The 16,159-nt window shown below is 41.0% G+C and overlaps 1 protein-coding gene across 1 annotated transcript; it reads right to left on the reverse strand.

The window, feature by feature from the left end:
- Nucleotides 1-967: 967 nt before the first annotated feature.
- On the reverse strand, nt 968-14,695 carry EPCAM (epithelial cell adhesion molecule). Its single transcript, XM_045979481.1, has 9 exons — nt 14,127-14,695; nt 11,499-11,606; nt 10,750-10,996; nt 9,769-9,834; nt 8,284-8,347; nt 6,417-6,518; nt 4,855-5,055; nt 2,948-2,992; nt 968-1,419 (listed from the first exon to the last, which is right to left on the reverse strand). Exons 1-9 carry the CDS (start codon nt 14,200-14,202, stop codon nt 1,378-1,380), a joined length of 951 nt encoding a protein of 316 aa, XP_045835437.1. The 5' UTR covers nt 14,203-14,695; the 3' UTR covers nt 968-1,377.
- Between the last annotated feature and the right edge of the window lie 1,464 nt (nt 14,696-16,159).

Raw genomic sequence — 16,159 nt, forward strand, 5'->3', positions numbered from 1 at the left:
GGTCTAGGCATCACATTAGAGGATCTTTTCCTCAGGTTCTCAAGATTCCAGTGATGTTGGCCAGGGCTATGATCTCACCTGGAGCTGGGGTCCTCTTCCAAGGTCACTCTGTACTGGCAAAATTCAGTTCCTGAGGTTGTAGGACCGAGGACCTTCCCTCAGCCTGCTGTTTCCTGATAGGCGACCCTCTCCACAACATGGCAGTCTGCTTTAAGGATAAAGGGAGAACACAGCTACAGTTTCTACTTCTTGTCTCCTACCTTTGGGCACTTTTATAATCTCCCTTTTAATTCAGTCAAGTTATTACAGATCTTAATCACACCTACACCTAAAATCTCCTGGCCATTGCCAGAAAATGTAACTTAATCTTGGGAGTGGGAGTTCATCATATTCACAGGCCCTACCCACACTCTAGGGGAGGGGATTATATAGGGGATACACAACAGAGATAAGAACTCTTGGGGCCCATCCTAGACTTCTGCCCACTACAGAAGGGATAAAAATCTTTGTTCAATCTAGTTTTTACATTTTCCTTACTGTTGTTCTTTTCGTAGTGTTTTAAAACATTTCCTATTGAAAGCAAAATACTTCAGAATACTTTAACTTCATATAAAATGTGTTTGTACTACAATTACTCATTACGTAAGATGTTAAATGACTGGTGCTTTAATTCAACCAAGTATATCATTCATGGTTCACAACATTCTCCATCAATTCTGTCCCAAGGCATAAATGTTTGCCAAAGTGATTAGTTTAAAACAGAAACTTAGATTCATTCAGAATAAAACTGTTTGATTTCCTGTTAGAACTTATGTATTTTAGGTTATACACTTTATGTTGAATTCACATGATTATAGGTACTCATACAAAACTCTTGTAATTTGTAGTTAGCATTTAGAGCATTTCTCAACCTGTTACCTTATGTATACACTGTGAAATTTGATTCAATGACTCAAAATTTAGGAAATTCAGTTTTAAGATGTTTTATTTCAGTTTATAAAAAAAAAGTATATGTACAAGACTTAAAGTAAATAGAAAGACAGCTTTCAATCACAAATGGATGAGACAGTAGTCATTCAAACTCTACTGTGGAAGCATATTTAAGGCACACACCTCAATGTTAGGCATAAATAATTTTAACTATGGAGTCCAAATTCTGGGTTTTATATCACATCTGCAAATATAAGACCCTGTGGTCAAATTTTAAGATTGGTAAAGTCAATCTGAAACTGCTTATATACTGAGTACAGGCTTTACTATTACAAACAGAAGATGTTAACTAACAAAATAGCAGTCCTCAAAGATCTTTGTCCCATGCATATACACCAGCAATCTGCTAATTTCCCTTCTTGTAGTTACTCTTCAAATTGGTAGTCATTATGCATTGAGTTCCCTATGCATCTCACCCATCTCCTTTATCTGAAATAGAAGGAAAAAAAATTTTAGGTAATTTTCCAACCCTTTGTTCATCCTGAAAAGATATTAAAAAACAAGAGGAAAGCAAGATGGATTATTCCGTTTATGAGCCTTATTTGGAAAAAGTAAAAAATGTACTACAAGGAAGCACACACTGAATGCACGACCCCAAGAATTTGGAGGTACTATGGCCAAAGTGACGGGGAAGTAACAGGTGAGCTAGCTCTGTAGCTAGCTGTAAGAATGGACACGGGCTTTATTAAATGTATGCCATTTTTACATCCAGTAAGAGTCAATGTATTTTCTATGATCAATCTTTTAATTTTATAGATGAGGACACTGAGTTCAGAATTAGGTGACTTGTACCAGACCACATAGTTAGTTATATCGGCAGAGCTGAGACAAGACGATGGAAACTATCACTGCTGGCAAACATTCTACCATATGGCATGCATGGGACCAATACTTTATACCGACTACTTTGTTTAATCCTTACAACAGGTCTGTAGTATCATCCCCAGTTTATAGATAAGGAAACATGGAGGCTTAAAGAAGTTAAATAACTTGCCTGCCTAGCTAACACGTGGTCAGACCCACATCTGTATTACCGTACTATAATACACTGTCATTCTACCTTTCTGTTCAGGGAGTCTGTCCCCTAGACCTGTGGTCACTAAACCAGGTAAGCCAGATGATCAACTATGATATGGGAAAAAAAGTTACAACTTTCTAGTTCTACTGGATTGTTTTCAGTATTTTACATTTCTGTGTTTCTTGGTAAGATATTAATAAAAAGCACATATACAATTATAAATAAATACATAAATATGTAAACTCTGGTGGGTATACTGAAAATGTTATTGACAGGGTTCACATCCAATTCCAAGTGACTGACATACTAACGATCTGACAGTCTGTTTCCATACTAATGTACATGACTAGTTAGCATGCAACTGATCCAGTAGGACATAAACCAAGGTCTTTTATTGATTATTTCACTGGCATAGAGGCAGTAGAAAGGTCATCAGTCACAAGGAGCTTCTCCAACATGAATCCACAGAGTATGTCTTAAAGATTCCACTAAAAGCTGACACTTCAGCAAATAAAAATGTAGGCTTCCTATCCACTCCGTGAGGCAGAACTCAGTATTAGCTGGTCTGCTGTGGAACTCATGCAAGAGAATATAAGTATGGGGCGCCTGGGGGGCTCAGATGGTTAAGGGTCTGCCTTCAGTGCAGGTCATGATCTCAGGCTCCTGAGCCCCGCATCCTGTCTCCCCTCGGCAGGGAGTCTGCTTGCCCCTCTGCCCCTCTCCCCACTTATGCTTGCTCTCTCAATAAATCAAATCTTAAAAAAAAAAAAAAAAAAGGAATGTAAATAATGAAGCATTGAAAGACAGTCCCTAACCCTAAGGACTATACTATAAAGGGGCACCAGCATAACTGAGTCCTATCAGTGTCTAGAAAGGTATAGTGATTATCAGGAATCAGAAATTTTAAAAGGGGCTCTTTATATAAAGTAATCCATTTACCTCAGCCTTCTCATACTTTGCCATTCTGTTCTTTCTGGAAATAACCTGAATGGAAGAAAAATGATTACTATTTAAGGACTGCTATCTAAAGAAAAAGTTGATCTAAACTGAGATAAATGCTTTTCATGGATACAATTCATATCTGAATAAATTTAACTTAAAAAAAATCTATCCACAGACATTATTTCTTAAATTAAAATTTCCTTACGGAAACTATAAGAAAAAAAAAAGCCTACACTTAAGAGGTGCACTACGTATAGAATTGCTGTATCATTATGTTGTACACCTGAAACTAATATAACACTGAATATTGTATTTTTTAAAAAAATCAAAAAAACTTTCAAGACCTCCTTCCCCCCAAACCAAAATCTCTTGTAACAACAAAAAGCCTAGCACAACCAGTGAAACAAACCAAAAAACTGCACTGAGAAAACCACGAATAATCTTTAATAAAATCTAACAGCCTGGTAAGCAACTTTGCATTTTCTGTTCCATCCGTATACAAATATCCACAAAAATGTATGTGCATGAGTTCTGGGGAAGGGGAGGCAGTCTAAAAAAATGGAATCACACAACATAATTTCTCTCTTTGCACAGCCTATATAATCACTGGAACTTTTCCAGATCAAAAGCTATAAATTATACTCTTTCTTTTTAATAACTTTACTCCATACCATGGATATTCCACAATCTACACTCATCAGTTCTCCTACAAATGTACACCCAAGTCGTTTCTAGATTGATCCTTACTAGCAACACTATAATACATAGCCCTGACCATGCTTCCTACGAACCTGTGCTTTTGTTTCTGCAGGACAATTTGATTTCTATGATTCTGTCATATGTTTATTTCCCATCTGGATTTCTTCTGTAAATCCTCTATGCAGGGTTTTTGCTATTCTTTATATTTAAACTCATTATATGTTATGCATAACAACTTTTTTCATTTTACACATCATGAAGATTTTCCCCCAGAGATCATTGACATTTTTCACTTTCCAGTATCTTTGCCATACAAAATGTTTAATTTCAATTCAGTCAAATATGTATCTTTTTGTTCATGGATTCCAGATTTCTCCTCTTACTTGCTTCCCTTTACCACAAGATTGTACACACATTTCCTAAATTAATTTTGAGAATTGTTCTAATTTTTTAACACTTTGGACTACCATCCACCTGGAATTTGGGTTTGAACATGGGTGCACTGCTCCATGATGTGCCTTTCACACAGGGAGGCAACATGGCCTGCCGTCCGTGGCTGGGTGAAATAGGAACGCACACTTTTTTCCTCCCAGATGGAGAGCCAAGTGCACTGAACCAAAAATCCAAGTTCCCACATACCCTCAAATCTATTTCTAAATTCTGCTACGCTGTTAAGATTTGTAATGCTGGAGCACCCTTACATTTCTAGAGTAAACCCTGCTGTTTAGGTGGTGCTTCTACTGAAGCACTGCTAAATTCGATTTGCAAATCTTCTGTTTAGAATCGTTCTTCATATTTACCACTTCCAATCCTCTCCATGGTAACGTTAACTGGGTTCTGTTGTTGCATTTCACTGAATGGTCTGGGAGTTCAGGGATTTTGCACTGATGCTGCTGGCAGGACCGACTCGTGGACTGTTTGAGCGAGAGAACTGACGGACATTTGCTGCCCGACAGCCACATAACTGACCTGTGAGGGGCTTGGTTATAAGCTTTTCTCAGATTGGTATCCTTTCTTGCTTCAGAAAGTTGACTGTTTTATAAAACCGGACCAGATGCAAGAGATTCGATCACTATACGGAATTACAAAAAATGAAGCTTTTGTTTCAGGAACATGTTCCAGAACACGGGTATAGCTCTCTCACGCTGTCACCTTTTCGTGAAAGAATATGCCCTTAAGAGAAAGTTGACTTGTTCTATACTCACCAGCACAATGATTCCAGCAATAACTGCTAAAGTCACAACCACAATGACAGCAATAATACCAGCTTGTAGACCCTGCATCGAAAATTCAGGTGGTTTTTCATCAACATAGTAAATTGCAGTTCGACCAGGATCCAAATCCAATTGTTCCCCATTTATTCTCAGGTCCATTCTGTTGGAATGGAACAAGGATTCATCTTTAACCTATATTGAGAAGGAGAGAAACAATTTAAAATATTTAAGAAAACCCATCATGGGGATGCCTGGGTGGTTCAGTCATTAGGTGTCTGCCTTTGGCTCAGGTCATGATCCTTGGGTCCTGGGAGAGAGTTCTGCATCTGGCTCCCTGCTCAGCAGGAGCCTGCTTCTCCCTCTGCCTGCTCTGCCTGCCTCTTCCCTTGCTTGTGCTCTCTGACAAATAAATAAAATCTTAAAAAAAAAAGAAAGAAAAGAAAACCCACCACAGCCACACAGAATTACTTGTCAATTGTACACGGAAAGAACTGCTGCCAAGGATTTTTGTAGTTTCAGTGGTAACATTATCATGCACTCAAACTTTAAAAAAAACTTTATTGCGGGAAACTTTCTAACATATATGAAAGTAGAAAGTATAGTATAATGAAGTCCCGTTATCCCTATCATTCCAGATTCAACAATATAAACACATGGCCAACCTTCTTCAACCCAATTCTTCCTTCCATCCTTCCTCCCTCCCTCCCTCTCCCCCAGGCCAGTTTAAAGCAAATCCCAGGTTTCATCAGAAAATGGCTCAATAGAATATATTAAAGTTTATTTTTTATAATAATAAAGTAGAAACAAACTGTTTTATCTTTTAAAAAAGATTTTATTTATTTATTAAATAATAAATTTAATATGCTGAGCAGGGAGCATGGTGCAGGGCTTGATCCCAGGACCTTGGGATAATGACCTGAGCTGAAGGCAGCCACTTAACTGACTGAGCCACCCAGGTGCCCGAAACAAATTATTATTTTTTTTATTTTTTATTTATTTATTTGACAGAGAGAGAGATCACAAGTAAGCAGAGAGGCGGGCAGAGGGGGGGGGGGAAGCAGGCTCCCCACTGAGCAGAGAGCCCGATGTGGGGCTCGATCCCAGGACCCTGAGATCATGATCCCGAGCTGAAGGGAGAGGCTTAACCCACTGAGCCACCCAGGCACCCCCGGCAACAAATTATTTTAATCACACTAGTTCCACAGCATTTCTTACTTAACTTCTTGTGGACGGATACCATAATGGGATATACACACAAACTAAGTAACTACCAAGGATGCAATCGGTCAGAATTATGAGAGAAAATATTCTAGGTAAAAGAATTCGAAAAAAAGGCATAAATATCCAACAAACAGGTCAGAAAGGTGTGTGAGAAAGATGAATGGGTCAGATGAGGACAAAGTTAATTGCAGCACAAGAACCACTCAGAGAACAGAGGGGTAGTTGATGTGTAAGTGGAGAAAAAGATGATGAAAGATCCTAAATCCATTAAGACATGACAGACAACATTACATTTCTAAACACAGGAATAAAACAAAGAAGATTATACTCACATCTTTTTCAAAATAATAAGCCACATCAGCTATGTCTACATCACTCTGAGTTTTCTGAGATGAATTTTGCATCAGATCAATAGTGATAAGATCATTTTCATACTGGGGGAGAAATGAAAAATGCAAATCATCATCAATACAACCAAAATCATGTAAAAATATGTTTCGAAAATCTGAATATTCAGTTTTTTATTTTCTGTAATCCACACATGTCAGTGTTCCTTTCCATTAGTAGGTAACTATAATTCACAAATCTTTTTTTTTTTTTTTAAGATTTTATTTATTTGACAGAGATCACAAGTAGGCAGAGAGGCAGGCAGCGAGAGGGGGAAGCAGGCTCCCTGCTGAGCAGAGAGCCCAATGTGGGGCTCGATCCCAGGACCCTGGCATCATGACCTGAGCCAAAGGCAGAGGTCCCACTGAGGTCCCACTGAGGTCCCACTGAGCCACCCAGGTGCCCCTGTAATTCACACATCTTTACGAGATTTTAAAATCTATCCAAAGGAAGACAGCAATGCAAATAAAGGTAACGATGATGCGTATTTTGTTTTCAGAAGAGTATTTTCTTCCCTTGAAAAAAATTTAAAACAAGATATTAAAGTATCTTATTTGAGGGCACCTAGGTGGGAGCTTGGTTCTCCCTCTTTTCTGCTTGCCATTCCCCTTGCTTATGGCTCTCTGTCAAATAAATAATTAAATCTTAAAAAAAAATTTTTTTTAAATAAATGAAGTACCTTTTTTGAAAAATTTTTTTAATTTGAGGGTGCCAGAATTTGAGGGTGCCTGGCTGGCTCAGTCGATAGAGCATGCAACTCTTGATCTCAGGGTCATGAGTTCAAGCCTCACACTGGTCAAGGAGCTTACTTTAAAACAAAACAAAACAGGGGCGCCTGGGTGGCTCAGTGGATTAAGCCGCTGCCTTCGGCTCAGGTCATGATCTCAGGGTTCTGGGATCGAGCCCCGCATCGGGCTCTCTGCTCCACAGGGAGCCTGCTTCCTCCTCTCTCTGCCTGCCTCTCTGCCTACTTGTGATCTCTCTCTGTGTCAAATGAATAAATAAAATCTTAAAAAAAAAACAAAACAAAAAATAAAGTATCTTATGTGGTTACAACTACTTTAAAAATAAAATGCTAGACTTTAAAAATAAAATGCTAGAGGCGCCTGGGTGGCTCAGTTGGTTAAGCATCTGCCTTTGGCTCAGGTCATGATCTCACGGTCCTGGGACGGAGCCCCACATTGGGTTCCCTGCTCAATGGGGAATCTGCTTTTCTCTCTGTGCTCACTACGCACACACTTTCTCAAATAAAGAAATAAAATCTTAAAAAAAAAAATACTTAAGAAATGCAATCGAAAATGTATTTACCATGTTCTGCTTTTAAGGAGCAGAAAAGTATAGTCCTTCCTGTCCTTAAAAATGACATCAATTTTCTGCCTTGAAAAAGTTCCATCACACTGGGGCGCCTGGGTGGCTCAGTGGGTTAAAGCCTCTGCTTTCGGCTCAGGTCATGATCCCAGGGTCCTGGGATCGAACCTTACATCAGGTTCTCCGTTCAGCAGGGAGCCTGCTCCCCCCCCAACCCCGCCGCCCTGACTATTTGTGATCTCTGTCATATAAATAAATAAAATCTTAAAAAAAAAAAAAGTTCCATCACATTAAAGTATTTTTCAACCAGAGATATTACATTTTCCTTAAGGATAAAACAAGTTTTCAAAGACTATGGAAGGAAAACAAAAAATCTGAATTATTAAGTGTCCTGGGTTTAAACGGTTGTTCAAATGCTGCTTAACCACTATCAAAAGTCATACCCAAAGTCTCTATCCCACTAAGTTTCAGTTAAAGCTCATTTACTAAAAACAAACATCTTACCAGAATATTTGTGATGTATTTTGGATCCAGTTGATAACGAGTTGTGATTGTCTCCTTAAGTGCACTGTAAATAATTAAAAATCTGTTATAAAAAAACGCATACTACATAACATTAAGAAGCACTATGTTTTTTAAAGAAGCACTATTTTTTAACTACGCAGGTAGTTCAAGCTCTAGAACTGTCATTACTCAAACTCGTTTTAAAAATGTAATGCCATTTTGCAACTAACAGTGATGCTAAAACTGGCGAGTTATAGTTTGATTAGAAAACAGGATATTTAAACAGGATCCTAGTTCTGCTCACAGATTATATTTATTAATTACAAAGAGGTGAGGTACCTCAGTGGCTCGGTTAAACGTCTGCCCTCAGCTCAGGTCATGACCCTAGGGTCCTGGGATTAACCCCCATGTCAGGTTCCCTGTTCCACAGGGTGTCTGCTTCTCCGTGTCCCTCCCCCTGCTTGTGCACACTCTTTCTTTCAAACAAATAAAATCTTTTTTAAAAATTAAAAAAAAATTATTACAAAGAAGTAACCAGTAACTCTACATTACAAACCTGACAGATATCTCCTTAACCACAGTTAACATCACTAATAAAGAAAAAAGAAGACATCACACGCTTCCTGATGTGAAGTACTGAGAAGAACACACGATCACTTACGAAGTTTTTCTGTCAAAAACGCTTAGCCTGGATTTAATTATGAGGAAACATCAGGTAAATCCAAATCTGAGGGACAGCCTATGAAATAATCTGCCTATACTCTTCAACAATATCAACATCATGAGAAGGTGAAGGACTAAGAAAGGCCAAGACAGTGTTCCATATTAAAAGAGACTTAAGCATCACAACAAGTAAATCCAATACATGATCCTAGATTGGGTTCTGGATGAAAGGGGAAAAAAATTACCGCAAAGATCAATGTTGGGAAAAATGACGCAATATGGTGTAACATTCAATCTCCTGAATTTGGTAACTGTAGAGTGGTTATATAACAGAACGCCTTCCGGGGAGCCTGGCTGACTGAGTTGGTAGAGCATGCGACTCTTATCTTGGGGTTGTGAGTTTAAGTCCCACAATGGGCTTAGAGATTACAAGAAAGAGAAAGAAAGAAAAGAAAAAGAGTGTCTTTTATTCCTAGGGAAAGATATACTGAAGCATTTAGCTATAAAGGAGTAAGTCTACAACTTGTTCTCAGATGGTTCTGGGAAAAAATATCGACACATATTTAGGGAGATAGTCAAAATACAAACCAACATAAAAAGAAAATGAGGCAAAATGTTCATTGGTGACTCTGAGTGGAGAGTATCATAGGAATCTGTACTATTCTTGCAATTCTATTTCAAAATAAGGTTAAAACATTATAGTATACTATTATTTTTTCATAAACACAAAGAAGTATTAAGACTTGTTTTAGTTTCTCTAATGGCTTAGAATAAAAACCTGAATACCACCTGTGCAAATGTAATGCAACTAACGGTACGTACGTTCTCAAACTTTCTGTATCATAAGGTGTTTCTCTTGTTTTGTGCTTCAGTTCAATGATGATCCAGCTATAAGGCAAAAAGACAGTATTTTTTATGACTATAACAATTCAGCCTTTTACAGTATTTTCCTAATAAGCTAACAGCAAAATTCCCAAGCAGAACTCCAGTACAATCAACAAAAAAGGATTCATGCAATAGGTTTGTCCTTCATTTCTTCCTTGGCCCCCACCCATTGCTCATAAAGCACTCATCCAGGAGAAAACACCCTTTTGAACAGGTCAACCTCTGGCTTTGGGCCACCATATTCAAGGTCATGTAAAGCCAAGACTTAGCTGGTCATGCTAGGCCACATTCATGGGAAGACACAAAAAAGGCACTGAGAGAGGAGAGAAAAGTGACCATGAGGCTCCAGAAGACCAAAGGAGAGAGTGCCTTTCTAGGTGTGGATGACGTTCCAGCTCTAGCCATTTTTAATAAAGCCTCTTTTGTTTAAGCTAGCTTGAGTGTGTTTCTGTTCCCTTTTACTGTATAAAATAAATTTTATTATTTTAATTTTTATTTAAATTCTAGTTCATTAACACACAGTGCAACACTGGTTTTAGAGGTAACCATACCTCATTTTAAAACACAATAAATGAGTAAATATATAAACAACTTAAGTTTTTCACATACACTTAACACTAATTGAACTTTCAAATCTGATGAGTGTTGAGGAAAACCATGTTTAGTATACTACCACAAGGAAAAATTTTTAAATAAGAAAAACATATTGCTAGTGAAGGGTCTATAACAAACTGGTAACATCAGTTCTGTGGAAGTAAGCTGGGGGAGGAGGGTGAGATAAAATGGAAACTTTGCACTGTATACATACCCTTTCCTCTCTTTTGAATTCTAAACCACCAAATCATATTTCATATTCAAAAATAAATTTACTTAAACAAATCTGAAAAGCATGAAAACAAGAATGAGAGCCCAACTCACTAGGTCCGCACTCGTTCGGAGCAGGATATATCCTCGTCATTATCCTTATCTGTTCTTCGGACCCCTGCAGTATTTACACACCAGCACGTGGTGGTGCCATTGCACTGCTTGGCTTTAAAGAGCCCCTTCTCATCACAGTCAGGATCATAGAGCCCATCATTATTCTGGAAAGCCCCCTCAGGTCTCACTCTTCTCCCAGACTTTGAGCTGGTCATTTCCGCTTTCATCACCAAACATTTGGTTGCCACTGTAAAGAAACCTTAATGTCACACTGAGAAGGAACTGCAGTTTCATGCTTAAGGAAAAAAAATTTAATTTGGGGCGCCTGGGTGGCTCAGTCATTAAGCGTATGCCTTGAGTATGCCTTGAGCCCCACATTCCGCTCCTTGCTCAGTGGGAGGCCTGCTTCTCCCTCTCCCACTCCCCATCCCCGCTTGTATTCCCTCCCTCTCTCTCTGTCAAATAAATAAAATCTTAAAAAAATTTAATTCCAAGGTGGGTAACTTTGGGCAAATTGCTTAAAAAAAAAAAAAAAATTTAATTCCAAACTCCCAGAGCCAAAGATTATTGCAGACTTACAAGTTCCCATGTTCACTTTCTAAATTTTAAGACGCTTCAGCTATGAGATGATTCTGACAAAATAATATGATTCAAATTTGAGCCCAAAAAATGCTTCCCGACTTGAGATACATCAATTTAAAAAGGCTAGGTCAAAAACAATTTAAAGGCAATGAGGCTATTCTACTCACGTTTTGAGCAAACGACAGAATTTTGTGCACCAAGCGAAGTACACTCACATTGACCTTGTGTGTTCAAAGAGCAGTTTGTGGTCAGTTTATAGTTTTCACAGACACATGCTAGATAAATTAAAAAAACAAAATCCCTTTTTACAATGTGAATACGACTATGAACTCTGGTGTCTCAGCTAAATTACACTCTAACAATAATGCCTAAGTTACAGAGCTACAAAGCCTTAAAATGTTTTATTTTTCAGTTGTAATTTGAGTGGCTGATACTGTGGTGAATGGTTTGTATACATTCGACAGACACATAGTCTAATTTGCATGCATTCCCGTTTTGATTTTTTTAAGCCAAGAATATAGCCCTCCAAAAATCAGATTCAGCTCTGTCTCCATGATGACACTCCTAGTCTCAGATCCTTCCCTCCCCAGGTACTGCTAGACAAACCCTTGCCTGTTAGCTACTGACTCTTCCTGAAAATCAACAATTGCAATTCTGAGATCTGGAATAACTTGCATTTCCTCCCTCCTCTCAGCCCGTTTCCTTAAAAAGAGATGCTTGCTTTTTGAGCTTAATGGTAACACAGCCAACCCTTGGACAATTTTGTGTCTTGGAAAAATTGTACTTTCACATGAACTTGGGGGCACTTTTGTTTGTGGCCTTCCTAACCAAATTAAATCATAGTACCCAACTTCAAAAGTGATAGTACACAGCTTATCCTGGATAATGCCAGTTTAACAGTTGTATCTTTGGGCACCTGGGTGGCTCAGTTGGTTAAGCAACTGCTTTCTGCTGGGGTCATGATCCCAGAATCCTGGGGTCGAGAGTCCCACCCACATCAGGCTCCCAGCTCAGGGGAAGTCTACTTCTCCCTCTCCCTCTTTCTCTCTCTCAAATAAATACAATCTTTTTTAAAAAATGGTTTTATCTTTGACTACCTCAAAAGTTCGTTTTAACTTCAAAATGGCAAGTCCCTCAAATTCATTTTAATTGTCCAGCTAAGAGAACACAATCACTAACAACAAAAACCACTGTGACAAACCAAAGAATTTTTATACTGCTTCATATGTCAAGTTGGCTTTAGTTAATCCCTGTTTAATAAATTATAATTAATATGAACCACCTATATAATCCATCCAGCACTAAACTCAGTATTGGCATCACAAAAGGAGACAGTGGCTGTCCTCAGGGAGTTAAAGCCTTATGCAGCACTCTACTGTATGGAGGCTCAAAAGCACCTTTTCATGTCCAAGGGATGTGAAATTTAAAACAGACCAATCAGGTATAGGTTTTTCTGAACCTATAGCAACTACCAACACTTTAAAGCAATTTAAGATTAAGTACTTAGACTGGGACTGGAGCTAGAAAACAGAAGGAGTTGATTACACGCATTATTTTGAAAGTGTAATGAATTAGACCCATGCTCTGTCGGTGAAGGTTTCCTCCAGAAAGCTCTGGCCAATTGTCACTCTATCTCTGGCCACCATCTCACAAAAAAATCAAGAGACGGCAGACAAGATGCTTATTCCAAACTAAGAAAACCGTGATCAAACCACATGTCCATTATGGGGATAGGAGAGCGGCGACCTTCCACACCAGAGATTGTCGTGCCACCACTTACATTGTGTTTCCCAGACTAAAAGAAACGGAAAACTCTGGATGTTACGTGGGACTAAAAACACATATACACACACAAGATACAGAACTGTATCTGGGCAATGTTTACAGCAATGTCTAAAAGAAAAATATACTGGAATTAATAATGGGATTCTCTTCAAGTGCTGGGATTGTGGGTTTGTTTTGGTTTTCACTCTTTATATATACGGGTATTTCTGGGTTCCCTACAGTAAACTTGGCATTACCTACACCATGCTTAAAAAAGAGCAAACACGGGGCGCCTGGGTGGCTCAGTGGGTTAAAGCCTCTGCCTTCGGCTCAGGTCATGATCTCGGGGTCCTGGGATCGAGCCCCGCATCGGGCTTTCTGCTCGGCGGGGAGCCTGCTTCCTCTCTGCCTGCCTCTCTGCCTACTTGTAATCTCTGTCTGTCAAAATAAATAAATAAATCTTTAAAAAAAAAAAAAAAAGGGCAAACACCCCCACTCACACGACAGGTTGTGAAGGCCCAGGACTAGCCTCCGCGCACAGGTGCGCAGCTGCCCCGGCGGCCTCCCTGCAGCCACCTGTCCTGCCTAGACCCACATCCGGGGCCAGCCACAGGTGCCGAGGGGCGGGGCGGGCCAGCGGGGGGTCGCCGCCAACTCCCCCTCCCAGCGCCTGCTAGTTTCCGCCCGCTGGGACCCCAAGCGCGCGCCCAGGCCGGAAGAGGTAGAGGCGCACAGACAGCGGCGAAAAGTCCCTGTACGTGGCCACTCGGTTCCCTGCCTGCCCCGCGCCCCTGCTCCGGGCCATCTTCTTGGAGAGCGGTGCAAAGCGGCAAAACGAGGCGGCTCCCTCGCGGCCCTTCGAGCTGACGCCTTCCCGCCGCCTCCTGCGCGCAGAGGGGCATGGGCTGGGGCAGCCCGGCTCGGTCCTTTCCAGACTAGAAGGCGCGGCCGGCCGCCCCTTCACCACCACCTCCGTCTCGGATGCCGAGGGGCGTCCCTGCCCGGCCCAAGCCCACAACTCTGTTCCTTACCTTTCTGAGCCACGGCCACCGCCACGGTGGCCGCCGCGAACAGAAGCCCGAACGCGAAAACCTGGGGGCGCGGCATACTGCACGCGCGTCGTCGAGGGGCGCGAGGTGGGCTGGGGGCCCGCGGGAAGGCGCGCGGAGGGAGCGGGGCGCCGGGAGCCCACTGGCGGGCCGGGGACGCGCGGGACCGCGTCGGAAGGATGGCGACGAGGTGCTGTGGAGCGGACGGTGAGAGCTCGCCGAGGGACTGCGCAGTGGGCAGACGCGGCGGGGCGGAGCAAACCTGCCCGACCTGGCGGCCCCGCCTCCCAGGCCGGGCCCCAGGCTGCTCACCTCCGCCCGCAGGTCCCCAGCGATGAGTCCCCGCCTGGGGGCGGGAGGGCGGAGCAAGCGCCCCTCCCCCACACCGGGCGCGGCCGTTGGGGCGCCACCCCCTCCCCAGGTGTTCGCGAGCGGCGGCCGGCAGGTGCTTCCTCCTGCGGCAGCCCGTGGGGGCTGGAAGGGCGGTGGGCTGCGACTGTGACGGTTGGCAAGGACCGTTGGTGGCCACGGAGAAAAACTGAGTCTTCCTTTTACCGGAGGAAGCACGACGTTGAACCTTGAAGAAATGGGGCCCCAAGAAAAGAGAGGTCTGGGAAGAGGAAGGTGGAAGCTGAAATGGAGGAATACAGAGGGAAGCGGGAATACCGTCCGAACCACAATAAAAAAAGAGTCGACCTTTGAGCTTCACCTGGCGGCCATACTCCTTTGAAACTAGAAAAGAGAACTCTCCCTGGCTTCCGGGGGGTTGGGGGGATGACAAATTCATGTTCTTTATAATCCTCATTCTTTTACCGTTTTTATAAGCACTTTTAGCACTTGAAGATGTAAGAAAAGATGTTCCCATAGAGCCAAATGATGAGAACTGAGATGATTCCGGCTTCGATTAATATTGCAGAACAATGTTGATGAATCTTCTGAAGTAGATAGGAAGGACAGTCATTTGTTTCAGTGCAAATGAATTCAGATTACAACATGCTGTTATTACGGTCTTAAAATAATTGTAATGCCTTGAGGCTTTCTAAGTATTAAGTGTTTTTAATGTTATTTTGACTAGCTGTAATAGGATAACCCGTTTTAAAAGACTTTCAGTTTTAGAGCTCAAGAGGAAAGATGAAAAAGCAATTTTAAGATTCAACTAAATTCGATTAATATTTACAAGTGTATATCAAGTAAAAATTATGAGGAATTATTGAGCAATAATGTAAGTTGTAGTCCTGTTGCCCGTTGATTAATGTAAATAGTCCCATTACAGTGAGTACCTGTAAAATTTGAATTTTACGTGGACATTAAATAACTACTTGATGGTTAACTTTATAAGAAAATCCTGTCAGTCTTCTAAACCTGTAAATCTGAGTTACTAGACCTGATTTTGGAACTTCGCAATCTGTTCAGCAATTTCAGGGAAAGGAATAGTAGTATCAAATCAGGAACAAGTTATCAACCCGTTTTTTTGCATTTTGGATATTTTCAGGAAGTTACACACTGCCAGCCCCCAAACCGTACATACTTTTCCCAAGAATAATCTCACTGATTTTTGTGGCTTTATTTGCAAAATGTTCCATTACATGGTCTAACTCTGACCTAATCAAGAAGAAACTTGTTGGGCACCTGCGTCGCTCAGTTGTTAAGCAGCTGCCTTTGGCTCAGGTGGTGATCCCAGGGTCCTGGGATCCAGGTCCACATCAGGCTCCCTGCTCAGTGGGAAGCCTGCTTCTCCCTCTTCTGCTCCCCCTGCTTGTGTTCCCTCTCTTTCTGTATCTCTGTAAAATAAATAAAATCTTTAAAAAAAAAAAACAACTTGTCTTTTAACTTGACGGATGTTTATTAAATTGTTCATCACAAAGTGAATTGAGTAAATATGATTACTAAATAAATGACAAGATAACCACACTAATCTCTGACTCACTGTAGCTGAGTATATGACCAAGATAGTTTGTTTTTATAGCTCTTTAACACCTCTGCAGTTTGTCACTCACTGCTCAAAATTACTCTCC

The sequence above is a fragment of the Meles meles genome, chromosome 15 (genome assembly GCF_922984935.1).
Source record: "Meles meles chromosome 15, mMelMel3.1 paternal haplotype, whole genome shotgun sequence".
Classification (NCBI taxonomy): Eukaryota; Metazoa; Chordata; class Mammalia; order Carnivora; family Mustelidae; genus Meles; species Meles meles.

Excerpts from the sequence above, each read along its gene's own strand:
- EPCAM (XM_045979481.1), bottom strand. The coding sequence starts at position 14,202 with ATGCCGCGCCCCCAGGTTTTCGCGTTCGGGCTTCTGTTCGCGGCGGCC. Across the intron at positions 11,607-14,126 it reads GGTGGCCGTGGCTCAGAAAG|CATGTGTCTGTGAAAACTAT; the intron begins GTAAGGAACAGA and ends TAATTTATCTAG. Across the intron at positions 2,993-4,854 it reads TTGCTGGAATCATTGTGCTG|GTTATTTCCAGAAAGAACAG; the intron begins GTGAGTATAGAA and ends TCTTCCATTCAG.